The sequence below is a fragment of the Peromyscus leucopus genome, chromosome 2 (genome assembly GCF_004664715.2).
Source record: "Peromyscus leucopus breed LL Stock chromosome 2, UCI_PerLeu_2.1, whole genome shotgun sequence".
NCBI lineage: Eukaryota > Metazoa > Chordata > Mammalia > Rodentia > Cricetidae > Peromyscus > Peromyscus leucopus.
The window spans coordinates 110,241,542-110,269,505 of record NC_051064.1 but is presented as its reverse complement, the minus strand read 5'-3'; the positions used below and the strand labels follow the sequence as shown (position 1 = coordinate 110,269,505).

The 27,964-nt window shown below is 42.6% G+C and overlaps 2 protein-coding genes and 1 pseudogene across 4 annotated transcripts in view; 2 read left to right on the top strand and 1 right to left on the bottom strand.

The window, feature by feature from the left end:
• Positions 1 to 53: 53 nt before the first annotated feature.
• Tmem59 (transmembrane protein 59) lies at positions 54 to 25,906 on the bottom strand. The gene is made up of 8 exons (XM_028888179.2): positions 25,614 to 25,906; positions 18,195 to 18,300; positions 14,876 to 14,970; positions 11,933 to 12,085; positions 9,731 to 9,812; positions 8,531 to 8,612; positions 4,850 to 4,958; positions 54 to 680 (listed from the first exon to the last, which is right to left on the bottom strand). Exons 1-8 carry the CDS (start codon positions 25,800 to 25,802, stop codon positions 525 to 527), a joined length of 972 nt encoding a protein of 323 aa, XP_028744012.1. The 5' UTR covers positions 25,803 to 25,906; the 3' UTR covers positions 54 to 524.
• Positions 9,044 to 9,451, top strand: LOC114706026 (annotated as a pseudogene).
• A 137-nt stretch (positions 25,907 to 26,043) lies between the features above and the next one.
• The window catches only part of Tceanc2 (transcription elongation factor A N-terminal and central domain containing 2), a 45,321-nt gene continuing 43,400 nt past the window's right edge, over positions 26,044 to 27,964 (top strand). The window contains exons 1-2 of one of the 3 annotated variants that reach the window (XM_028888217.2): positions 26,044 to 26,147; positions 26,802 to 26,944. In XM_028888217.2, coding sequence (XP_028744050.1) covers positions 26,843 to 26,944 — 102 coding nt within the window. In that variant the 5' untranslated portion in view covers positions 26,044 to 26,147; positions 26,802 to 26,842. Of the gene's footprint in view, positions 26,265 to 26,801; positions 26,945 to 27,964 lie in introns of all 3 variants that reach the window. The other 2 variants (XM_028888209.2, XM_028888194.2) reach the window with 2 other exon arrangements.

Below are 27,964 nucleotides of genomic sequence, written 5' to 3'. Positions count from 1 at the left end.
GCTCTGGGTTGGAAAAGGGTAAGAGGGAGGGACAAGAAAGTCTGATACGCAAGTTTCAATACATAATTATTCAAATAAATTTTAATGATTCAATTCAGTACAACGGAAAATGTAGTGTCATTAAATAACATTTTCTGCTATGTTTCAGAGTACACGTTTGGAGGCCATTTCTAGGCAGAAGTAGCATTCAGCTTATTAAGTAAGATGATCGCAGTGTCATGGCAGGAGGTGGGGAGGACAATGATCAGCTCATAGAATTTGGCTAAGACAGGAGAAAACCAAAAACCAATGCAACTAACAAAATAGCTACAGATATTAGTAAAATAAAAATACAACCCAATGTCCGTGTCTTAAATGACTAGAAAAATACAGGTAAAGTCACAGCAAATAAAGTCTTCACAGAGTTGAGTAACTTTATTTGCATTTCATAGTGATTTCTTAAGGCCTATATCCAATGAAACCATTTTAAAAAGCTCTATGAGGAATGGAAGTTTACGTGTCGACGACACTTTCTTTAAAAAAGCTTAGATTTCCGAATGAGCAAGATTCACCTTGGTGGGGAGAGGCCCTGCTTCCTCGGGATCTTCAATTTGAGACCTAACAACCACAAGAGAAGAAGCTGGGTATCTGCTCAGCTTTTGTTCATTCATAAACTCCAAGTCACCATAGATACTCAGCTTCTGCAAAAGAAAAATCAACACACATCATTAATTTGGATGCTCAGGAGTCTCTCCAACTAAGTTTCCAAATAACAATTCCATCTCTAGGGCTGCATGGTGGTGCACACTGCCAGTGCTTTCGAGGCAGAAGAAGGATGCTCCTTATAAGTTTCAGGCCAACCAGGGCCAGACAGTAAGATACAGTCTTAAAACACACACAAAAAACCCCAAAACAAATGAAAGCAATATGCACAATTAATCTATGGATATTTGGTTTGAAAAATTCTATCTCTATCTTTGAGAATGGAGAATGTTTTTTGACTGTTTTGTTTTGTTTTTCAACAGGATTTCTTTGTGTAGTCCTAGCTGTTCTGGAACTCAGATCCACCTGACTCTGCCTCCCGAGTGCTGGGATTAAAGGTGTGCACCATCATCACCTGGCAAGAATGGAGCATGTTTTATGGATGAAACCAGGTCCCCTGTAGATAGCCAAAGGAAGCTTTCCTACACATTCTAACTTAAATCCTTAGAGGTGTAACAAATGAGTACCAAGTAAACTTGCTTTGGCTTAATTGAAGTTAACATGGCCACATCAAGAGCTTTCATGCTGGAGTGTTGACGGAAGCCTCAAGCGACCAAGTCCCCTATGACCTTAAGTCTGTCCAGTAGGGAGATATCTACTGCAGCTGCCATACAAGGAAAATGACATGCACTGCTTTAATGTCTCTGAGAGCACAGACTATAAATGAAGCATTCTAACACTAGTGAATCGACCTTCGTAAATACGTACAATTCCTCATAGTGTTACTTTCAATGAGATACCAATAAAATTGGGTCTGGAGAGATGGTTCAGTGGTTAAGACAGATTGCAGCTCTTGCAGAGGACTTGGGTTCAGTTTTCAGCACCCACATTGGGCAGCTCATAACTGCCTTTAACTCTACCAGGAGATCTGATGCTCTCTTCTGGTCGCTTTAGTTCTTGCATGTACATGGCGCACATACAGACAAGTAGGCACACATATACATCTAAGTAAAATTTTTAAAAAAGATTCTAAAATAAAAGAATGAAAGCAGAAAACCGAGGTGTTCCTGCAAAGAACTTAGAAAAAAAATGGAGAAATTGTCTCACAGAATTACACAATCCAAACAAAACCTATCACAGCAGTGATATCCTGTCACGAGAAAGATCAAGTCATCGGAGAGACTGGAGAGATGACTCAGCAGTTAAGAGAATGCTACCTCAGAGGACCTGGGCTCAGTTCCCAGGAGTCACACACCCACTCACGACCACTATACTCCCAATTCCAGGGGACCCAATGCCCTCTTCTGGCCTCTATGGGCTCCTCATACATAGTGCACATAACTTCACACAGCACGCGAGCACGAGCGCGCACAGGCACACACTACATCTTTAAAAGAGTTATCTGAAAGAAGGACTTGTGTGAGACCACTTCAACAAGTACTTCCCAATCAGGTGAGGGATGGGGGCAAAGCACGAAGCACAGTCCAAGAGATGTCAGCTTTCCCCGTGTCAAGGCTGGCACCGAGGACAGCAGCTCCTGATGCCTGGCTTAGGACTCCAGGCCAGACAGAGAGATCAATGGTGTCGGGGCGGTGGTGGTGCACGCCTTTAATCCCAGCACTCGGGAGGCAGAGGCAGGCGGATCTCTGTGAGTTTGAGGCCAGCCTCAGCTACAGAGTGAGTTCTAGGACAGCTAGGACTATTACACAGAGAAAACCTGTCTCGGGAGTGGGGGGCTGGAGGGGCGGGGGAGGTCAATGGCTTTGGAGTTAGGCTGAGTATCCTTTGTACTTCTACTGGTGGGTGAAACAGTTTCAAAATGTGAGGCAGATTTCCTATCTGGAAAGCAGGGATGACAAGGCCTCACAAGGCTGCAGTGAGGACTGAAGGAGCCAACATGTGGGAACCTCACAGAGCAGTGCCCAGAAGAAAGGGCTCATTCTTTTTTTTAAAAAAGTTTTTCTAGACAGGGTTCCTCTGTGCTGCCCTAGCTATACTGGAACTCGCTCTGTAGCCCAGGCTGGCCTTGAACTCACAAAGATCTGCCTGCCTCTGCCTCCTGAGTGCTGGGATTAAAGGCGTGCCCCACCACCGCCCAGCAGTGAGCTTCTTCTTTCTGCACGTGGGTAAAACTGTCTACCTTCCTTCTGCTAATCCACATCTGACTACCTGTTCTTCCAGGTTCAGGTCAAGACACCCCGCCCCCTGATTTAAAAGCTTTTTTGACAATCCCAGCACAGTGCCTGCCTTCCACTGCATTGTGTGCAACTACTATCTGCACCTCTCACTCACCTTACCAAACCAGGTGCAATCCCAGCACTCGGAGACTTGCTTATGAGAGCAAGGCCAGCCTGGACCACACACAGTAAATACTCGCCCAGCACAGGCTACCAAGTAAGAGCCTACCTCAAATACCAAAAAAAAAAGACAACTAGAAAGGAGATCATGAGAGGGGAGGAAATGTGTTCAAAGGTGGTGGGAAATAGTGGGATGCAAACGTGTACGGAAAGCAGAGTACTAACTGGGGAGAAAGGGAAAGGGCTGGAGGGAGAAGAGCCGGCGGGGAAGGGGACAGATGACAGCAAGAGCTAATGACAGTTGTCTGCAGGCGTCAGGATAAAAGGCAGAGGCAGGTGGATCTCGGTGAACTCCTGGCTAACCTGGTCTATGTGGTGGGTTCCAGGACAACCTGAACTACATAGTGAGACCCTGTCTCAAAAAACCAAACCAACAACCAAACAAACAAACAAAAATACCCCCCCAAACAAAAAGCACTGAAACCTTTCAGGGCTGGGCATGCAGCACAGCAGGTCAAGCACGTGTCTAGCGGGCCCAGGCCCAATCTGGACCCGGTGGTATATGCTCACAATGCCAGCACTCAGGAAATGGAGGCAGGAGGATCAGAAGGTCAGGTCATCCTGGACTATGGAGTGAGTTTAAGGCCAACCTGGGCTACATGAAACCCTGCATCAAAACCAACAACTTCACTCCAGCCTCAATACCTTCATAGCTAAGTAACCACAGAAACATCACCTTGACTTTCTAAAGTTGCTTGTTCATATATAAAATAAAATAAGGCCCACTGTGTGACTCAGGCATGGGGGCTGGAAAGATGGTGCAGTGGTTACGGGCACTGGCTGCTCTTCCAGAGGAAAGCGTTTGTTTCCCAGCACCCACATAGTGGCTCACAACCATCTGTAACTCCAGTTCTAGGGAATCCAGACTCTTTTTCTGGCCTCTGTGTGCACTGCACACACAGGGTGTGCATGTACATATACTAGCAAAACACCCACACACATAAATTAAAAAAAAAAAAGTCAGGAATGGCAGTGCTGGCTTGTAATCCCAGCCTTGGATTTTGTCTCAAAAAGCAAACCAGGGGGAAATTTTTGCAATAGAATATTGCTGGACATTGGTTTGGCGTACAAGAAAATATTCTGTGAATCTTAAAGAACAAAGTTGACTAGTTAGCATGCTGTCCCAGGTTCTAGGCACCTTCACATGCTCTATTGTGAGAAAGACTTAATACAGACTCCATTTTCATCCTCTCCATTCCTTTTTCCCTGTGGCATTTCGGATGCACAGAACTCTCACTGGTTTCAGTTGGACTGGATGTCAACAGACGTCATCCAACATTTAATTATATAAATAACGTGCTATTCTTGGAAACTAAATTGAATCAGCAAATTACAGCTTTTTTCCCAAACAAACACTATTTATCTAAACAATTATTTCTTGGGCCAGTTCAATTTTAATTACCAAGGAAGCAAGTCCTATCTCTTTGAGATTAGCTACCAGAACACAGACCTCAGAATCAAAGACTGGTTTCGTAGCTTCTAACCCAAAACCACAGCAATGAATTCCTAATTTTAAGACTCCGCCAGTCTTCTCTCACATCCCAGCTTAGTGACGTGCCAGCAGCTCTCCAGTCTCACAGAGGCACGGGGCACTGTGCTCAAGCCAATCAAAAGACATGCCGGGCGCAGAGTGGGGGCACCACGCCCGGGGTGCAAACTTGTTTTCAAAATGTGTGCAGCCGCACCTGAGCAAAACCATAAAATCTCTCTTTCTATTAGCAGGGTCTTGTTTTTCTAGTTAAACAAGGCACTTAAAATGGTTACTCATGTAGCTCTGTCTTCAAGCAGCCCAAGGGTTAAATTAGATTTACCTCAGGGGGAACATACTGCTCCACAGCGGTAGCAACAGCTGCACAGCAGATCCAGAGCAACACCATCACCGAGAGGACCAGAGTCGTGGTTAAGATCCACCCTGAGTTACTGCAACAACAACAGCAACAACAACAATTAGTCACATGCCTCACATACTCAGAATACAAAACTCTGTGCACAAAATATATTTATTGCAAGGAAATATTACATCTAGTTTATTAGGATGATTTGATGTTCTTTCTTCTATTTCAAACATTTCTGTAGCCTTACTACATAACTCTTACAATTATAATTAATGATGAAATCAGACATACAGACTTCTTACTACATATATAAAATTACCTCATATTTCTGGGCATGGTGGTACACACTTTTGATCCCAGCACTCCAGGCAGATCTCTGAGTTCCAGGACAGCCTGGCCTATATGGTGAGTTCTAATATAGTCAGGGCTATATAATAAGACCCTATTTTTGAAAAAAAACATAAGCAAAACTAAAAAAAAAAAAAAAAACCCAAAAATCAAAAAGCCCATTAAATTACTGTCAAGAGCATTTTTGTTTTTATTTACTTTTTTTTTTTTTTTTGGTTTTTCAAGACAGGATTTCTTTGTGTAACAGCTCTGGCTGTCTGGAAACTTGCTCTGTAGACCAGGCTGGCCTTGAACTCACAGAGATCTGCCTGCTTCTGCCTCCCCATTGCTGGGATTAAAGGCGTGCCACCACTGCCCGGTCATTTTTATTTTCTTTTTTTTTTTCCTTGGTTTTTTCGAGACAGGGTTTCTCTGCCATAGCTTTGCGCCTTTCCTGGAGCTCACTTGGTAGCCCAGGCTGGCCTTGAACTCACAGAGATTCACCTGGCTCTGCCTCCCGAGTGCTGGGATTAAAGGCGTGTGTGGACCTCCGCCCGGCCATTTTTATTTTCTTTTGAGACAGGTTTTTTTGTAGCCCAGGCCTCAAGCTCAGCATGAGATGCTGACCTGGGGCTCCCACCTTCCCAACTTGTAATTTTCTAGGATTACAAGTTTGGGCCACAAACCTGAAGAATACACTCTAATTACTAAGTTAGACAAAGCAAGCAATTATCCTATAAATTGAACATAATTTTCTTAATTTACAGGTATTGCAATGAATATTCATTTAAGAAAATACCTCTAAAAGGTAAGGTAAATTATGAAATGATCATTTGTTTTATGAAAGAATTCAAAACAAACTTCCAGAGGTCAGTTTTTCTGTAACATATCAAACATGCAGATTAAGTGGATTATAAAACATTTTGTGGCCGGGCGGTGGTGGCGCACGCCTTTAATCCCAGCACTCGGGAGGCAGAGCCAGGCGGATCTCTGTGAGTTCGAGGCCAGCCTGGGCTACCAAGTGAGTTCCAGGAAAGGCGCAAAGCTACACAAGAGAAACCCTGTCTTGGAAAACCAAAAAAAAAAAAAAAACAAAAAAAAACCATTTTGTGGCCTGGCGATGGTGGCGCACGCCTTTAATCCCAGCACTCAGGAGGCAGAGGCAGGCAGATCTCTGTGAGTTCGAGGCCAGCCTGGTCTACAAAGTGAGTTCCAGGAAAGGCGCAAAGCTACACAGAGAAACCCTGTCTCGAAAAAAACAAAAACAAAAAAAAAAATTTTGTGACCATTATATTTTCCTTAAGACTAAAAAATCTTAAGATAGGAGGGCATTTAAGACTCTCAAAACCTGTGACAATCCCTAATTCTCATGTGTTCATTCATGGCCAAAGGACCTGTCCTACGGATCACCACTGATCCATCCACTTTTGCTTTGTTTGTCTCCCAACGAAGAGGAACTTGGGCTGTTGGAGACTGAGCTGAGCTTGATCCCAGGAATCTACCTGGTGGAAAGAGAACTGTCCTCTGATCTCCACACCTGTGCTGTGGCATGCACACCCATACCCAAATAAATAAAGTATTTTTAAGTGTACTTTAAATGAAGCAGACTTTCAGAAAGCATGCAATTCCCCTTTGATGCTAAGCTTTAAAGAGGTACAGCAAGAAATGTTAATTGAAGAGCATCTACTCTCCTTCGCATGGTCCAGCCCTATCCCAGCACTAGAACTCACTGCTATGGGTTAGGGCACATCTGGTGTCTAGACTACAGCAACTAGTCGAGACAGTGGGCTGGGGCTCCTCATCTTCAAGTGTATCTTTTTCCTCAGCAAAGCAAAGTAGATCCCGTAGATGTTCAACCATCTCCATGACTTCTCTGCCCTATATCCAGCCTCTTAATTTCCTGCTCACAGCTCTCCTGTTTCCTATCTATCCAGGACTCTCTGACACTCTTTATTCAAATGCAGGATATATTGTAATAATTCATGTTTATATACAGAAACTTCTAGAGAATAAACTTCTAGTTAAAAGTTAGTTATTTTCAAGTAAGACATTCAAAAGACTGCTTTGAAATTGTTAGGTTAGGGCCAGTGAGATTGCTCAGCTGGTAAGAATGCTCGCCGCCCAGCTCTGATGACTTGAGTTTAATCCCTGGAACCCACACAGTGGAAGGAGAGAACCAATTCCCACAAACTGTAAACACACACACTATCTAAATTTTAAAACTTTACTGTAGTGTCATGCTCGACCAGAATGACTCCCCAGAACAAAGCACAGTGAAACAGAATGGCTTGCAGCTTTATCAAAATGCTTCGTCTGGCATACAATACAGTAGAAAATAAAATGCATGGTCTTTCTTTTCTTCCTTCCCTTTCTTTTTGTGGGGTAAGGAGAGAAGCGGGACTCAATTGTCACTCCTATGAGGAGAAGCACGTACACTTTGATAAAACCCTTCACTCCATCAGAATGCCTGACAGTCCTTCCTTGGAGGGGGCATGAGGTAGCCATCACACCTGCCTCCGTTTTCCTGTTCCCCCAGGAGTCCCTGGCACACAGCTGATATCCCCTAGCTCTTCTTAATCTCTCTCTTCTAACAGCTTAACTGTCCACACAGATAAAAATCCCATGCTAAATCACTCAGACATACTGGTGAGTTGAGCTTAATTTATTTAGTTTTAACTTAGTGTGTGGGGTCAGAGGACCCCTTGTGGGTACAGATTCTCTCCTTCCATCAAGTGGGTCCCATTTCACTGGCGTACTTTTGTTGTTATTGTTTGCTTGTTTTTGGAGACAGGGTTTCTCTGTGCCCTGGCTGTCCTAGAACTCGCTCTGTAAACCAGGCTTGCATTGAACTTGCAGAGATCCACCTGCCTCTGCCTCCCGAGTGCTGGGATTAAAGGTGTATGTCACCACTGCCCGGCAGAAAGTGTCAATTTTAAAAATAGTACAATTACTTGCTTCTAATTAGACTAATTATTCAAAAGTACAAGTTTGGAAAGGAAGTTGATAAAAAAATTCTCTTTTTTTAAACTATTAAACTTCTAATTTAAAATTATAATATTTTTATTTTGTATACATATAATAGATAAATGTAATTTATATTTATTTTCATTTCATTTATTTAGTTTTTTTTGAGACAGGGTTTCTCTTGTGAACTTACAGAGATCTGCCTGCCTCTGCCTCCTGAGTGCTGGGATTAAAGGCATGTACCACCACCACCCAGTTATATTTATTTTTAAATCTAATTCAAAAATTTAAAAAGAACAAAAACAGGATGACTGACGTAAACCAGAGTTTATCTTTTGTGTATATATATTAAGAAGAAATACATACAGAGATAGGCATCTTAAAAAACCATCGCTTTCTTCATCTTCAAGGTAGTTCCTGTGTGCTTGTGAATTTCTCATTTGCAGATCTGAAATAATAAGGCACAGGTATATGAAATGTATATCCTAAATGCTGGTCTCACTGGCTTCTTCTAGATATGTATAATCTATAGGTAATTTTTGTGAGTGTAATCTGACAGTCTACATGTTAAAATTTCTTTGACATCTCAAACACCAAATGGGTACTCTACCATATTATGAATTTCCTGCCTTATTTTCAAATGTTGTTTGTTTTGTAGCCCTGAGTGGCCCTGGACTCACAGCCATCTGCCTGCCTCTGCCTTTTAAATGCTTGATTAAAGATGTGTATTACCATGCTTGGCTCAAATGTTTTTGACACTGATGTTTTCTGTTTAATTACATCTGAACTTGAGTAACAGAAATTATTTTATTCTAACTGAAACAGCCCATGTTAGCATTATCTACTCATTCTCACTCAACAATAAAATCAGGTACACTCTACTTTAGCCTGATGTTTGGTGTTCTGATGATTTAAAATTCATATCTAGCATGGAAATAATAAGAGAATAGTGAACTCATACTTTCAAGGTAGTGTCACTTTTTGGTTTATTAGAAAAAAAAACTTTCCGGTGGTGACGACCTCCCTATGAGAACATGCCTCTCGAAAAGGATCTCCTTCATCCCTCTTCAGAAGAGGAAAAGAGGAAACACAAGAAAAAGTGCCTGGTGCAGAGCCCCAATTCCTACTTTATGGATGTGCAATGCCCAGGATGCTATAAGATCACCACGGTCTTTAGCCATGCACAGACGGTGATCTTGTGTGTTGGCTGCTCCACTGTCCTCTGTCAGCCTAAAGGCGGAAAAGCAGGGCTGACCAAGGATGCTCTTCAGGAGGAAGCAGCACTGAAAAGCACTGATTCAAGATGAGTGGGAAGCATCCCATTTTGGATAATAAAAACTAAAACAAAAACCCACTGCTTGGTTAGTTTATACCCAAAGCATGCTTTGAAACAGTGTTTAGAACAGTACTTCTCCAGGTAGTCCCATGGTTTGCAGCATCGCCAGGATGTGGAACTTGTTAGAAATGCAAACCCCCTTGGATTCCCAGATCCAGTGCACTAGAAGTCAGAGTGGGCAATTACAACAGATCTGACAGCTAAAGTTTATCTATTTAAATATAACTTACAGGACAGTTTGCTTAAAGATGATTCTCTCAAGTTTGTAGGCTCCTGCTCCAATTGCGGTGCATACTGAATTTCTGGTTTAGACTAAAATGATAATGAAAGCAATTAAGTCATTTGTACCTCAGAAGCTATTTTTAGTAACAAGTTCTATAACATACAATCTATACTATCAACATTTAAATAGAAAAAACAGTAACAGAAGTATGGCATTAAAAAAAGGAATAAAGCACATTAACCACAATACTTTAATACTATTTCCTTGTAAAAATGAATTCCAATTTCAATTGATCAGAAATAATTCAGTAGCTTGCCTCCTCTCATCTGAAACATTCTGTTCTCTAACTCTACAGCTGACACACTACAAGCAAACTTTCTACGTTACATCTCTGCACCTCTGGAAAGGGACTTTCTCCACCAAGTTACACTCGAGTTGACAAAGACTTGACAGGAAGAGATAATCTCTCATCCTCTGAAGAATCAGAAAGGGCTCCACTCTTGAGTACTAACTTATGCTTTTATGTTAGTAGCTTTGGGACACAGAACTTATGGATAAATTAAAAGAGCAAAATTCTTGTGTTTTCTTATCATCAAATTAAGCGCAGAGGACCCAAACTCAGAATAATGTTAAAAATCGCAAAGTAGCCATATAGTAAACCACTCAACTAGCAATAATAATTAAAAGCTGTGGCTTGGGCCTGGAGAGATGGCTCAGCAGTTGGGAACACAGGTTGCTCTAATAGAGGACCTGCATTCAATTCCCAGCACCACATGGCAGCTGCCAACTGTAATTCCAGCTCCAGGGAATCTGACGCCCTCACACAGACACACATGCAAGTCAAACACCAATGCACATAAAATAAAAATAAATAAATTTAAAAAAAGCTGTGGTTTACTATTGAGAGGAAGATAGTGTTACAACAACAATCTGTTGACTGATAAATATGAGGAACTTACTGAATTAAAAGTAAATAAGATGGTGTATGGGTCTAGAAGGTAAAGTGCCCCGAGTTTGAGCTGAATACTATTAGTAACTGACAGTATGATTTTAAGGAAGGCTGGATGTTCAGCTTCCTCATCAATAAGTGGGGATAATACAACTTCATGAACTAGTTAGAGATTTCGATAACACAGTCAGCTCTATATCTGTGTGTCATGTCACTGCATTTCATAGTCATGATTAAACCAGTCATGGGGGAAAATCTGAACTGAGTATGCATCGATGTCTCCCCTCTCCTTACAAGGCAGCATAAGTTATTTGTGCAGATTTCACACAGTGTTAGGCATCATAAGTAACCTGGATGAATTAAGGTGCATTCGTGTGCTGCATGACTTTCAGTTAACTGACTGGATATTCAACAGTAATACTGTAATAATATAATCACCTAGCAATATTGTAGCCATCTTAGTTCAAGAAAACTATATTGTTAAATGACCCATAACTACATGGGGAGGGAGTTTGTACGTTATATGCAAATTGCAATGTTATTTTATATCAGGGAATTAAGCATCCCCAAATATTGCCATCCTTGGGATCCTGGAACAATACATCATAGGTACTCTAGGACAACTGAATATAGCTTTCTAGATCAGCACTTATTAACATCTTATCACACAGTAAATTATTAGACAAGAGAAACATTACCTTTCTAGAAGGCAAAATGCATCTGTACTAAGTTAACTTATAGGAGGTTAGAAGTATTATAAACTAAGTATTATGTTATCATGTCATAATGCCTTTTTCTAGTGTCTATGTTTTATATTTATGTTCAAAGTATATGATTATCTTTCTATCTAGATTTTTCATTTAATCAATTTAGTCACTATAAAACTGAGAAGACCAAATAAGAACCACTGAGCTTGAGGTCAGGCTTTCAAGGTACAGAAGGAAAGATAATTACATTGTGTCCCACTGCTCAATGTTTCCATGAAGGCCAATTAAGCAGCACTGCACAAAAATATTTAAAGCTGAGCAGTGATGCTGCATGCCTTTAATCCCAACACTCGAGAGGCAGAGCCAGGCGGATCTCTGTGAGTTCGAGGCCAGCCTGGTCTACAGAGCGAGATCCAGAACAGGCAAAGCTACACAGAGAAACCCTGTCTTGGGGGAAAAAAAAATCAATGATCAGTTACACGGTTCTATGCCGAGACACTCATGTAAGACATATTCACTGACTATTGTTATATTAGGTCAATTTGTAAGGCACCTGGAAGATAACTATTTTTCCATCATCAGCTTGAAGATAAAAAGTCCACGAAGAGGTTATGAAGCTTTGTGCAGAGTCCATCATGTCACTCCAGAATGACCTCACCAGAGTTAGAGGGAAAAGGAGATGCATTCTTGGCATCAGGGACATGAGCTAAACAAACAAACAAATAAAAACTTTTAAGTAATAAGAAATACATTATTTATAATATGTATACGCAAGAGAACAACATAATGGAGATGATTCAAATCTTAATGGGAAAGGTTACAGATAATTACATGAACAATCAAAATCATCAGCATTCGACTAAACACTGTTGCTGATGCAAGTTAACTATGGTAAAGCTGAACATCCCAGGCTACTTAAATTCACCAGACACCTTTAACCACAACCTATGACCTCCATTAGGATAACAGACTTTGAGTCAAGCCCCCGAACATGGAGACTCCCAAGATCTCATTAAATAAGGACTACCAAATGACAGATTTGAATGGGGAAGGACAAATCATATCATTCTTATCCTTAATGTTCCCATATAGGAGAAATCATGTCTTAAGGAACATCAAGGGGAAAAAAATGTATGAAGAAAATGAGACTTGATTACAGTGAATTCTGAGGTTATATTTTATGGCATTAATATGTGTAACAGTCACGACTGAATCTGAACACCAACTGGTATCACCTCAATCTACCTCCACTTCTGACTCCGTAACTTATTAAGCAACATCGACCCCAGAGCACAAGTTCGGGATAGACTGCTGCACTCTAGGGATAGCTTTGGCTCATCTTACATCAGGAGAGATATCATCGAGAGCTATTACAATGCAAAGAACAGCTTTTAGAATAAGAAGTTCTGTATTCAGGATCCAGTTTTCCATGTAATAGCTATGAAGCCTATCACAAATTTACTCAATAAGTATTTATTGAGGTTACAAATTTAAAGAGATCAGAGACCAGGTATTTCTATTTTTATTTTTTGAGATGGGATATTGCTATGTAGCCTAGGCTAACCTCACACTTGTAATCCTCCAGGCTTAGCACCCTGAAAGCTGAGGGTACAACGATGTCATCCTGTACATACAGCAGGTACATGCTTACATACTGTATCTATTTTAATCATCAACGTACCCCTGTGTTTAATCAGAATAATTTATATAGGAAAATGAGTAACACAGGGCAGCATGTGTATGTAAGGAAGGGGGCCTACTGCAAACAGGGTGAGGGTAACTAAGATTGCACAAAGAAATCACACTTCCCCAGAGTCAGAGATTTATAAGGCACATGGGGGATAGGATCAGAAACACAAAGTATCACACCAGATTAAAAAAAAAAATTGTACAAATTCCATGGAGATCAATTTTGTTCTATTCCTCAAAATTAAAACCTCATAAATTTTAACAATTCTAGTCTTATGCTCTTATTTTATAGATATGCTCACAAATTTATAAAATATATAATATATAATTATAAAAGAAAAATATTAGAAAGAACCTTCATGTTCACAAACTAGGGGCTGCTTTGGTTGGGTGGGTGTGATAGCTCAAGTCTGTATTCCTAAAATCGAGGGGAAAGTATCAGGAGTCAAGTCCCTCTCAGCTATATATCAAGTTCAAAGCCAACCTGGGCTACATGAGATCTTGCCTAGGGAAGTCAACCCCAAAACAAGGGGTTATTGATATTATGACACATCCATATGGAATATCATATGGCGAAAGAAGTGGATGGAGCTCTTTACATGCTTATATTTTAAAAAATCACTTACATATCCTTGTGTATGTATAAAGTACTTCAGTAGGAGTGACCCTGGCTGCACAGAGGAGCAAACCCAGCAGTCAGAGGAACATTTTCACAGAGGGCGAGTCCAAAGAACAGAGACATACTCTCATGAATGTACACACTGTCTCTTGAGCCTCTTACCAACAGACTATATTTCTTGTACACACTGAAAAATTACTGTCTAAAACTTACTTAAAAACATTTTTTTTCCGGGCTGGAGAGATGGCTCAGAGGTTAAGAGCACTGACTGCTCTTCCAGAGGTCCTGAGTTCAATTCCCAGCAACCACATGGTGGCTCACAACCATCTGTAATGAGATCTGGCGCCCTCTTCTGTATACATAATAAATAAATAAATCTAAAAAAAAACAAAAACAAAAACATTTTTTTTCTAAAAATGAAGATCTCTTCCCTGGGATATAGTTGATGAGGAGTAAGGAACTTTCAGAGGTGATAACTATAGAGGTTCCCAGGAGCTAAATTATGATAGGCAGTTTATACTCAACCCCATGTGTATTTGGAACTGCTGAATGATATATGATAGAAGGATGATAGGATTTCCATTTAGAAAGAAAGATATCTAGGCCAGGATAAAGAACTGAAAAGGGTTAAAAGGGAAGTTTACGGAGCAATACAGATAACAACTGATCCGGTCTGACTCAAGCTATGGCAAAGTGGGTGGAGAAAGGAACTCAAACATCAATTTCTCTTAGCCATGGACTGTGAGGGGAAAAAAAAGAGATTATGGATGCAAATGTAATTTTTAACAGAAAAGCATTTCAAGAAAGTATTCCAGGGGGCTGGAGAGATGGCTCAGTGGTGAAGAGCATGCACTACTCTTCCAAAGGACCTGAGTTCGATTCCCAGCACCCATGTCAGATGGCTCACAAGCACCTGTAACTCGAGCTTCAGGGATCTAATGCCTCTGGCTTAAACACCTGCACCCATGTGCATATCCCCCAACACATAACTAAAAAGTAAATAAATAAATAATTTTTTAAAAAGGAAGTATTCCATTAACTTTTCCATCTGCAAACATAATTTTGATGCATGAAAACTAAGTATAAAATCTAACAGTAAAATAAGACCATGCTGGCAACCACCATGTCACGTGACACAAGCCGAAGCACGTAACAGGCAGCTTGGAAAGGCAGCATTGTCTCTCTTACTTGTTCTTGTCTCAGTTCAGCAAACGGCAACTGATCCTGGCAGCCAAGATGGCAAGCATATTGCTCATCAGGTTGGGAATATGCTTCTGTGCACGCTGAAAGAGAAAAAGGCAAATTCTTAGAAAGAGGAGAAGGGTGGTAAAGACGAAGCCTGCAAAGGGATCTGGCATGTTACAAGGGTGTAAAGACACAAAGACAAATATTTCATATCTTTGAGCTGCTAAATTTGGCACTAGTAGGAAATACTTTAATGGAACTCTTTTATCTCTCTCCAAGTCCAATGTCATGTACAAGTCTATGAATTTCATACCTGGGCTCTGACTATAGGATGACATTCACATAAGGGATCCTCACAGCTAAGTATATGGAGTGGGAAGTCTCGTGTCCTGAAGTTGCCACGGGAAGTTTAACACCGTCAATTGTTGGCTGTAGCCCTCAACCAGGGCTGAGGGGCTAAACCCTTGACTCGCGATTTTCCTAGGCCTCTGCTTCTTTCTTTTTTTCCAGGCCTTGTGAGAACTAAGAAAGTATTCAACCACTGAGCTACATCTCTAGTTCTCTTTTATTTTTTATTTTGAGACAAGGTCTTCCAAGTTGCCCAGATTGGCTCTGAACACATTCTGCAGTCCAGACAATTCTTGAACCTTCCTGCCTCAGCCTCCCAAATAATTGGGATTACACACCTGTGCCGCTAGGCCCAGCTGGATTTCTCTAAGTCTGAAAAGGAAGAAACACTACCTAAAAGAAGAGACGAACAGTAAGGTACCTTAGTTACTTGTGTCAGTATAAGGCATGTTAGTCACCTAAGTATTTGGGATAGTCAGTTGGAAAACAAAAACATCAACAGACAAGGGAAACAGAGCAACCTGCCACAGGCCGCAGGAAAACGTCATGGAACCCAGCTACCATCACAGAAGCTACTGCCCGGAAGTCAACGACTTTCCCCAAGGTCAAGCCATGGCTGAAGGAGTCTTGGTGATATTTTAGCTTTTGTATATATATTAGCTGGTTCCTAAGATGATTTTCTTGTGTGCTTCCAAGAACTCCTAACAGTGTATTTATCTAAAATGCCTATCAAGCATCCAAGGTCATATAAAACAACACCTGTCTCCTAGGTCAGGCGGATAGCTTTATTTCTTGTGCAATTTAGGGTGAGACCCTCCTTTCTTATACAACCTTACTAATAGATCCCTAACTTCTTACCTAACCACTTCTCAAAATGTAGACTGAGCACATAGATCCCCTTTTTGATATACTAACCGGTCATTAGCACTCAGTTGACCTCCTCTTTTACCTCTCCCATTTTGGGTTGTAAAAGAAAGCCTGGTAGTCACTGCCTGAGGAAAATTCTTACCTGCCTTTATGACCCTGTAGAATTCAAGCCTGGTGACCTTGCTAGGCCAAAGGATTGCTATTGCTTGGGTTTATAACTGGATTTCTGGGAGACTTAGAACAGAGAGAATAGGGAGATGGAGAAGAGAAAAGAGAATGGAAGAACTAGACAGGTAAGAACTTGAGAGGAACAAACTGAGACGGGGAAGAACTAGATTGAAGGGTGAGAAGAAAGTACTAGAGGAAAGAGATGGAAGATGAGGAAGAGCCAGATGGGGAAGAACAAGGTGAGAAAGAAGGAGATGGGAGAGGAGCTAAGATGGGAAGGAACTAGATGGATGAGAACCTAGATGGGACAGAACTAAGATGAGAGAATTGAGATAGAACTTAGAGGGGATGGACAGCAAATTAATGTAGGGAGAAATCAAGTAAGAAAGGAGCTAGGCGTGAGAGCAGAATAAAAGCTGTGTAAAGAAAAAACTGACACAGAAGAATAAAGTGTATGGACTAAGGAGCTTTGTGTACATAGGTTCATTTCTTTTCATCAAAGATTAACTATCAGCTAACTGTAGATTCCTCCCGGACCCTGGGAGGGGACTGTCGAGGGCTGGACTCCCCAGTCCTTGACAGCCATCAGTCTGTGACTATGAATTCTAAGAAAGTGGAACCAGAAGATGTTCTACAATAGGGAGTCTAAAGGCTGAAACAGAGCTGGGGCTATGGCTTAGTCGTGTAACACTGGCCTGGTATACACGAGGTACTGGGTTCAACCCTCAGCACTGAAAGAAAAAAAAAAAGAAAAGAAAAGAAAAAGAAAAATGGGCTCTATCAGATACACAGACTTCCTTTAGCTCATTGGTCATTTCTTTCTAATGATACACAATTTCACTACTGCAGCAATTTTATTTTTTTCTCAACTCACAGAAGTGCCTGTAAAATACTCTCAGGGGTTCTAGATAAAATGAACATATTGTGGGATATCTGTACACTGTGTGAAGGTGTATTGCTGTGATTGGTGTAATAAAAAGCTGAACAGCCAATAGCTAGGCAGGAGGTATAGGTGGGATTTCCAGGGAGAGAAAGGAAGAGAAGGAATTGAGGCACACAGGAGACGCCAGGAGACAGGGAGAGAAAACAAGAGGTGCAAGATGGAAGAGGGGTAATATAAATGGATTAATTTAAATTATAAGAGCCAGTTAGGAACAAGCCTAAGCTATAGACTGAGCTTTCATAATTAATAACAAGTCTCCATGTCATTATTTGGGAGCTGGCTGGCGCGACAATTATGAATATACAAAGATGGCCAATGAGGAGACTGAGCCATAAAAATAAGGTCACAGTAACACAATACTGTGTGAGAGCCATGTCAGGGGAAAGCTGTGTCTTGCTACACTGACCACACTAAAGAAAAAACAAAACAAAAAACAGACAGGATTCCGTTATAGTTCTTTACAAAGTTAAACGTTCACTGTGTCCTGACTATAGGTGTCTTTTATCAAACACATCTCTTTCACCAGAAGGTAAGGATAGTGGTTACTGGTGACAAAGCCTCTGGCTATTTTTACTGGCATAACTGATCAAGAATACTCTATTAAACGCTTCAGAGTCAAAGGCCTGGTTCAGTAAAAACCTGGAGCTACGTCAACTACCTGACTGAAAGGCTTAGGGGAATTATACTACCATGAAAAGGTAGTGGTGAATTATGAGTTACATAATTACCTCTGCATTTGTCTAAACAGAATGCTCAGTTAAACAAAGGAGTCCTATCCATAGCACAAAATAAACACTGTCTCAACACAGATGGATTCAAGCCCATGACATTTTTAGCAGCATCTATTAAAACTCTAATTTTATAATTACAGTATGGTGGCTGACTAGTTTAAATAGATGTCTGTCATTTTCTAGGAAAAATACATAAAGAGCATAACACCACTCAAAGAAAGCCCCACCGTTATGCACAGCTGATGTCATTAGCATAGTATCTTACCAGATTCACATTCCAATTTGGTCCGATTTAAATCAATTCCATCATCCACAAACTGGCAAATTGAAAACAGCCTGCAACCTCTCTGACATGCATATAACTCCTCTTCCTGGGAAGTTCAAAAACAAAGACGATTACCAAAAAATAAGATTTTTCTTTCAGCTGGAAAAAAAAAAGTCAAGAAAGCAAAGTTAGTGTTTATTTTAAACTATACAGTAAAGTTTTGTACTAAAAGGGGGGAAAAGATGGTTTTAGTTCCTAATTTGAATTATTTGGTTATAGACAGGGTCTCTCACACACACTAGGCTAGTTTCTAACTCCCTATGCAATGAACGACGACCTTGTATTTTGTTTTTAAAATGGTATTTTATTTTTGTTTTATGTATCTGAATGTTTTGCCTGCAAGTTATGTCCTTGTACCACCTACATGCAGTATCCAGGAAGGCCACAAGAGGACACCAGATTACCCTGGAACCAGAGTTACAGACAGTTGTGAGCTGCCATGTGGGTGCTGGGAATTGAACCCAGGTCCTCTGGAAAAGCAGCCAGTGTTCTTAACTGCTGAGCCATCTGTCCAGCTCCTAATCTTGTATTTTTGATCCTCCTGTCTCTACCTTCCTAAGGCTGGGATTTCAGGTGCCATCACACCTGGTGTGTGTGATGCTAGAGACTGAGAACCCAGTGTCTTGTGCAAGCACTCTAACAAGTGAGTCCTTAGCTCCTTATTTTTAAAGTGATACTGGAAAAAAAAAGGCCAAGCAGCTAAAAATACCACCCTTTTTGCATATTCTGTGGCCACAACTTATAGGTAACAATATTAGAAATAAAAATAACAATGAACAAGGTAGAAAGGAGTTATCAAGTACCCAAGGGTCACTGGCATGTTTAGCTACATCCAAATGCATAACCACCAGCTCATTAGCAAAATTATCAGGACCAGGTTCATATAGCAAATGGCAAAACAAAGGCCAGAACAAAGATGAAGTGAGGTATCTATTCACACAAATATTCATATGGAAAAATTTTTATGTTTAAAAAAGTTTTTTTTAATTTGTGTGTGTTTGTGTGTGTGTGTGTGTGTGTGAGTGAGAGCGAGAGAGCGAGAGAGAGCAAGAGCGAGAGAGCGAGAGAGAGCAAGAGCGCGAGAGCGAGAGAGAGCGAGAGAGAGCGAGAGAGAGCGAGAGAGAGCGAGAGAGCGAGAGAGAGCGAGAGAGAGCGAGAGAGAGCGAGAGAGAGAGAGCGAGAGAGAGCGAGAGAGAGCGAGAGAGAGCGAGAGAGAGCGAGAGAGAGCGAGAGAGAGCGAGAGAGAGCGAGAGAGAGCGAGAGAGAGCGAGAGAGAGAGAGAGAGAGAGAGAGAGAGAGAGCCCCCATGTGAGTATAGGTATACCATGTGTGTGCAGGGGCCTGGGGAGGACAGAAGAGGCTATCAGAACGCTGGCACCAGAATTAACAGGAGTTTGTGAGCTGCCACATAGTTGCTGGGAACAGAAGATGGGTCTTTTGCAAGAGTAGTAAAGTGCTCTTAACAGCTGAGCCATCTTCCAGCCCCAAAGACTTTCTCTCCCTCTCTCTCTCTCTCTCTCTCTCTATTAGTTTTTTGAAACAGGGTTTCTCTGTGTAGCTTTGCGCCTTTCCTGGAACTCACTCTGTAGACCAGGCTGGCCTCGAACTCACAGAGATCCGCCTGCTTCTGCCTCCCTAGTGCTGGAATTAATGGCGTGCGCCACCAACGCCTGGCTTTATTTTTTAATTGGTTTACTTGAACTGAGAATACAAACAAGAACAATAGGGTAACATTCAGGAACAATTAGTGCAATCTGCTAGATCAGAATTAAATTTTTCTTGTAAAACAAACAAACAAAACTCTGCAAATTAGCCAGGCGGTGGTGGCGCATGCCTTTAATCCCAGCACTCGGGAGGCAGAGCCAGGTGGATCTCTGTGAGTTCGAGGCCAGCATGGACTACCAAGTGAGTCCCAGGAAAGGCGCAAAGCTACACAGAGAAACCCTGTCTCGAAGAAAAAACAAAAAACAAAAAAACCCAAAACTCTGCAAATTACTTTACCTGTTGAAATCTCAAATTTCTCATCATGAAATAGGACAACAGGCCGGGCAGTGGTGGCACATGCCTTTAATCTCAGCACTAGGGAGGCAGAGGCAGTCAGATCTCTGTGAGTTCGAGGCCAGCCTGGTCTACAGAGCCCAGGACAGGCACCAAAGCTACACAGAGAAACCCTGTCTCGAAAAACAGAAAGAAAGAAAGAAAGAAAGAAAGAAAGAAAGGAAGGAAGGAAGGAAGGAAGGAAGGAAGGAAGGAAGGAAGGAAGGAAGAAAAAGAGAGAGAGAGAGAGAAAGAAAGAAAGAAAGAAGGAAAGAAATAAATAGGACAACAGTATTATCTCCAAATATAATTCTGGGAGACTACTAATCTTACCAAAGAGTATGAGACATGAGGTGCTTAATAAATATTAGTAACATTAATCATAATTTTTAAATTTTTATAATGTTTTAAAGGTAGAAAATAACAATTATAAGCATTGAGAATTATGTGAAAAATTAAAAAAAGATGGTTCTTTTTCCCCCCTTTTAGGATGGTCCTTTATGTTTAGAAAACAGTAACTGCATCATGAGACTATAAACAACGAGATCAACAAGCTTTTCTTTCCTTTGATGAATAAAGTATTTTAAACAAACTAGTGTATATGAGGGAGCCCTTGCAACTTTCTGAGTGAACCACTGTGTACAAACTGGCAGGCACCTACCTAATGAGGAAACATGCATATTCCAATTAGCAACCGAGGAATACAGCAGTCTGTATTCCAGCAGAATTAGGAAAGCTAATGTAGCAGCAACAACCCATATGAAGAGATGGCTGCAAGCCTAACATGAAGTAAGTTTTATTATATATACAATTTTGGAGGTGGCACATTTTATGACCCTGGTTCTAACTGCATTTACTGCTAAGTTAAAAACTACACTTCATATATGATCAGCATTTACAGTTTACAGGCTTTGTAAACAGAAAAAGAATTCTGTTTTTAGAGCACCACATATTTCCTTATATTGCACACAGGAAGCAGGAAGAAAAAGCTCTTACCATGAACCATACCAGATGACATTTTACTCCCTGATATGCTTGCTCTGATTCCCAAACTTGCCTGGAACTCTTAATCCCCTGTCTCACTCAGCTCTTGAGTATTGAGATTGCTCTCACGTGACAATATGCGTCGCTCAGACGGTCTTTCTTTTGTTAAACCAACCCCCAAAGTCATCCAGATCCAACATCAGAAAACCATATGGCATGCTGGAGTCTAGTGGGTGGGGAATCGGCCCGAAAGCTCGGCCTCACCACTTACTCCGTACAACCTTGGGCAAGTTAGTAACCTCTCTGATTCCCAGTGTCCTCCAGGTTGAGAATGAGGATACTCTCACATTAATCTTGCACACTAGGGGGATTATATATTCATATTACCTTGCACTGGTACATCATATAACATTAATAATAACACCACAATGTGGCAGGCACTATGTTAACACAATGTATTACACAACACCCATGAAGAGTAGGCTGGGGAGATGGCTCAGCTGGGAGGAGGATCCAGGCTCAGCTCCCAGCACCCACATGGCAGCTCACAACGTCTGTAACTGAATCCAAGGCATCCATAGCCTCTTCTGGTGCGTACCAGAATCTCATTCACACAGTGTACAAACAGACATGCAGGCTAACACTCAAACACATAAAATAAAAATAATCTTTTAAAAAAGCAAGAATCATTTCTTTATTTCAAATATTTATATTCTACAGAATACAAACCCAAATATGGTAAATATTTCATGCTCTATAACCCAAATATGGTAAATATTTCATGCTCTATGTATCCCAAGTGACTGACAAGGTTATAGAAAATAGAATCTCTTAATATAGATCACAAGGAAAGAATGCTTCCCATCATAATGAATATCAGCTAAGTAATTAAAGGTCATTAAGCTACCCGGATAATTTTCATACACATTTTCTCACCCTTAGTTAACTTAGCTAAGCCAAGCTACCTATTCTCCCGTGCTTTTGGCTTACTTTGTGACTGGTCTTGCTCGGAAGCCCAGGCTCACCTAAAACACACAGCAATCCTCCTACTTCAGCCTCCCAAGTGCTGGCTTTTCAGCATGAGCTACCTGCTTGGTTGTAAGTATCCTCTTAATCAGTACTACAAATGCAAATGTGCACAAACCTGACTGCACAGTATGAGAAGAAATAGCTACCTATGGTTGTGCTAGGCATTGTTCTAAAAGAATCAGAATAGCTTCAGTCTTCACACTGGCTCTGCAAACATGGTTTCCCTACACTTTACACAATGAAATTCTAAAAAATTAAATGATCAGCAGGATCATTTTTACCCTGTAAAAAACTGACCACACTGACTCTAATTAGTTTTGTTATCAACATGTCTTATGTTCCTTACATTTGAACTCAGACATCATACAACTAAATCTTTGAGAACAAAGGGCAAAATATTAATTTTAAAATATCTACTTACAAACTGTATGCCATTACAATAAATAATTATAAAGTCATTAAAATGAGATTTCTATCGTCCAGTTACAGTATCAGATCAATAGAGGCAATCTGAGATTTTGAATTCATTTCCTTTTTTTTTTTTTTTTTTAAAGATTTATTTATTTAGTATACAGCATATAAGACTGCAGGCTAGAAGAGGGCACCAGATCTCACTACGGATGGTTGTGAGCCACCATGTGGTTGCTGGGAATTGAACTCAGGACCTCTGGAAGAGCAGTCAGTGCTCTTAACCTCTGAGCCATCTCTCCAGCCCCCTCATTTCCTTTTTTATATCACACTCCTCTTCCCTGTATGCAATGCACAGTAACTCAGAAGTATTCGTAATGCAACTTCATTATGAGATGGCAGCAGCATACAGTAGCCATCTTGAAGACTCAAGTTCTACCCCACTACTTCTTAGTTAGAGGACTCTGGCCAAGGTGCTTAACTTTTTATTTCCCTTTTTTTTTTTTTTTTTTTTTTTGAGACAGGGTTTCTGGGTAGCCTTGATGGTCCTGGAACTCACTCTATAGACCAGGCTACCCTTGAACTCAGAGATCCACTTTTCTCTGCCTCCCAAGTGCTGGGATTAAAGGTGTGCCACCACCATGCCCAGTAAGAGAGCCCGTTTTGAGGTGGGTGCAGTGGACAAGCCTATGATCTCAGCCTTGGCACTTAAGAGATGAAGGCAAGAGAACAGGGGTTAGTTGGAGGCCATCTTGGCGCTGTCTCAAACAAACACTCCAAAATATGTATCTAATTTTAGAATTCTGAGGGTAAGGCAGGAGGACCATCATGAGTTCCAGGAGAGCTGTCTCAAAAAAAGTAAAAATAATAAATAATAAATTTAAGTCCAGGACAGACAAGGAACTAATAATTTGAAGTTCTGGTTAAGAACAGCGTTAATAGCTGGGTGTGGTGGCGCACGCCTTTAATCCCAGTGCTCAGGAGGCAGAGGCAGGTGGATCTCTGGGTTCAAGGCCAGCCTGGACTACAGAGCGAGTTCCAGGACAGCCAGGGCTGTTACACAGAGAAAGCCTGTCTCAAAATAAAAACAAACAAAACAAAATAAAAAACCCCAACATTAATAAATAGGAGAAAATGACTTATTGATATCACATCAACTCTTAGAAATTACAGAATGCTATAACAATACCTAAGGCATTGGTATGCATATGGTGATGCCTATCTGTAATCCCAGCAGCACCAGGGAGCCTGAGGCAGGAAGACTGAGACCAATCTGGACCACATGGGACAATCCTGCCTCAAAACAAACACATCCAAGAATTATCCAGAGATTCTTGGCATACATGTTTGTCAAATTATTTATGTTCCCAGCACTCTGACTTACACTACAAATTCCCTAGGAAAATCTTAAAAGAGGGAACCACACACCAACACAGTATAGAATAAATTTCAACCTAATTCTAGGCCAATCAGCATTGATGAACTTTCTTGTAGAAGCCTTTTTAATGAAGTGAGGTTTACTGACTGAAGTCTGAAAGTCAAAATCCTTCTCAACTCCCCAAGGTTGGCCCATGGCAGGCCTTGAACTCATGACCCTCTGACCTCAGCCCCCTGCAGGTTATAATTACAGGTGTCCATTACCATGCCCCACTCTTAGTTTCTCTCAAGTGTTTATTAATTTCTGACAGTAAATTTAAGGCTAATCCCATCTCCTACAATTTTGTGGGGTCTTTTTTGTTTTGTTTGTAACTGATAACCCTCAGGTTTGTAAGGTAAACAAAATGGGGGAAGGTACAGAATTTACAATTTTTCATATCAAAAACCCGAAAGCACTCGTCAATATCGGACATCAAGTCACTGGAACTGTCATCCTGGCCACTTTGTAGCCAAAGGAAGCAAAGAGGGCTAGCCACAATGGTTAAGCAAATAGCACACAGAAGAGGAAAGAAAACAAGAATAAAAAACACCAGCATCAACGAAAGCGCTTTCAGAGCGTGGAGGGGAGAGGGGTACATACCCTAATTATATACGGGAAAGGGGTGGGGAGAGTCACCAAGCAATTTAGAATGTTGAGTAAACAGAATTCATAAGAAGCTGAAAAACAACTTTAAGGAGGCAGAATTAAAGGCCAGCCAGCGGCTACGGGGAGGGGCCAGGGGTAGGAATCGGTCCCTCCTCCAGCTACGGGGTAGTCTTCCACAGGACAGCCGCATTTCTGGATCCATTCCATGGATTCCTTATTTTCTGCACTCGAGTGACGAGGTTCATTTTACTTTATATTTCTTTTGAAGGCAGAACTTGAACTGCTGCCTCACGAAGACATCCAGTCCCCCGAGGCAGCGTCTCACACACAGTCACTCAACACAGACAGGAAATCCTCCCTTTCCAAGTGCGTCTCACAACTCCCGGGGCTGACTTCACACTTGAGACCGCAGAGAATTGTCAGCCTGTCCGACTCCCGGGACACAAAGCGCTCCCGACCCAGAAAGGCGCGCGGTAAACACGGGAAGCCAACATTTTGTGCACGCGTGCACTCGCGCCGTCCTCCCCACCCCCGCGCCGCTAGTAGGTCAGGACCTCGCATTCATCTTCATTCTACCCCCAGCAAGTGATACACTCTCTCCCTGGTGGCCTCGCAGGCTCCCAAGGGCTCGCCTTTTGCTCAGCTTTGTGCTCCCCCTAGCCTATCACCGAGTCTTGCAGCACAAACTTCCGGCAATTACTGCTGGAGCGGGGTGCAGGCAGGACCCGGGAGGAAAACTGCAGCTACACCGAGGGGGTCGGGGGAGGAGCTGGAGCGCGGATCCCCCACCAGGGTCCCCGAGCTGACACTGGTGTGGGAAGCCGAGAGATGGGCAGTGAGGGAGGAGGGAAGCCCGGGATCGAGGGGGCCCTACCTACCTTGGGGTAGGTGTGCAAGGGGTAGGTCAGCTGACAGGCCCGGTGACAGGATGCCGTGTCCCCCAGGACCGAGTCAAACGCTTCGGCCGCTGCAGTCCCCGAGCCTCCGGCCAGCGCCATGGTCAGCAGCAGCAGCGGCGGGAGCCCGAGCTGGGCCTGGACCCAAAGCTTCCCCTTTGGCGCCGCCATCTTGTCCCCCTCTGTCACAGCGGCTCGGCTTGTTGCTGTTTTCTTTCCAGGGCTTCGCCTCCTTCCGGGCCAGCCCCTTTCCCCGCCCCTCCGGCCAGAGCTTCCGACTCGGCGAGCACCTCGGCTCCGCCCAGGCCCGCCCAGGCTGCGGCCTCCCGGCCCGCCTCCGGGACGGAGAACCTCTCCTGGGCGGGCTTGAGGACCCGGCCCACCCACTCGCCTGTGGCTGGGAGAGGCGCACGCCTCCTCCTCCTCCGCCTCCGTGCCAGGCCAACTGGGGCCTGTAATTCGCGGCAGCCCCGGCCGCCGCGCGCCTCGCAGTGCGTTCTGGGAAGTGTAGTTCTCGTGAGTCACCACCGAGGAACTGGGCCCGGGAAGAAGGGTACAAATAATTCCGAAGCGTGGCTGCACTCGGGGTCTCAGGGGTCAAGAGGCCAAGCTGTAGGCAGGCTGGTTTTCCCGGTGGGTCTCACGTCGAGGTGTGATTTGATAACCCCTTTCCAAGCCTCCGAGTGCTGGGGGTAAGGGAAGGATGGGGTTCTTGCTCACGGACCTGGTTGGGGTCCTCTGATCGCCGAGCAGTGGTTCCTGGAGCTGCTGCTGCTGCTGTAATTGTGCCGAGGTCTGGAGATGGTTGCGGTGGGTCATAGAGTAACTCTTGGGACTGGAGCTGCCGCGGAGCGGTTGTAAAGAGGGCTTCACTGAGCCCTGTAGAACCCTAACTCCGGCACAACTCAAGTCCCTGCACTACCCTGGGCATTAATTAGAGTCCTCTTCCCTTCATTAGCGTGCTCTTCTGAAAGCTAGGAGCCTAACCCAGGAAGTAAACTTGTGTGGTTTCAGTTTTTGAGAAGAGAGTTCCTCTCTCGGGAGGAAATCTTACTTCCTGTAAATACCACCCGACAGTCCCCATCATTCAGGAGTGATTCTAGAAAATCCAGTCGTGTCACTTCTGGGAATACTCAGTCTTAATGAAGTTTCTCCCTGTTTCTTGATCAGAATATACCTCAATTACCTGAAGGTAGTCGGAGCCCCCAACAATGGATAAATTTGTCATTCGAATGCCTAGGACCCAGAATAGCCCGCAGAAGAAACAGCTCGGAGGAAAGGTTTACAAGCAAGCCACGATTGAATCTTTGAAGGTGAGAAGGGATCTGGGACCACAGAAAATGTGCAAAGGACTATAATAATGAGAAAATGCCAAAGGGTTCTATTGTGAGAGATCATGAAAATATCTTTTTCTTTTCTTTTTTTCTGGTCTTTTTCGAGACAGGGTTTCTCTGTGTAGCTTTGCGCTTTTCCTGGATCTCGCTCTGTAGACCAGGCTGGCCTCGAACTCACAAAGATCCGCCTGCCTCTGCCTCCCGAGTGCTGGGATTAAAGGCGTGCGCCACCACCGCCTTGCGTCATGAAGATATCTTACTAAGCACATTTTTAACCTCTTTCTCACATAACCTGTACAAACTTTATCACACCTCTGCTACTCTGTATTAATTCAGTTAGTCTGGCTTTAGGATCACCACCACCACCGGCCTTGATTGAAAGGATTTTTCTTTGTTTTGTTTTTCAAGACAGGGCTTAGACCAGGCTAGTCTCAAACTCAGAGATCCACCTGCCTCTGCCGCCCCTGCACTGTGCCATCACACCTGGCTAAGATTCACTCTTATAATGTGTATCTGTGTCTATGTGTGGGTATGTTCACCAGAGGCCTTGGATCTCTTTGGAGCTAGAGTAACAGTAATTGTGAGCTCCCGGAAGTGGTTGCTGGAAACTGAGTGGGGTCCTTTTCAAGTATGTGCTCTCACCACCCCTGAACCATCGTCTCTCCAGCCCAAAGACTTTTGTCAGGAATATTAAAGTTTCAAGTAGGATTCTGTATGTTCCACAGAAAAACTTAGTGAAGAGCATGTAATGATGCTTTGGCGTCTTATTGTCCAGAATTGTAGTACAGGGCTCCACAGCCCCACCTAGGACCACAGAGACTTAAATGTCCTCTTTGCTCCCGAGAACTAAGTTTGGTTCCGACTGGTTAGGGAGAGGCAAGGAGTGTTTACAAACAAGCAGTGAGGCTAGGTGTGCTGGTGCGCGCTGGTAGACCTTGCACGTTGAAGGCTAATGCAGGAAGATGGTCAAGAACATAAAGCGTCACATAGCAAAACTCT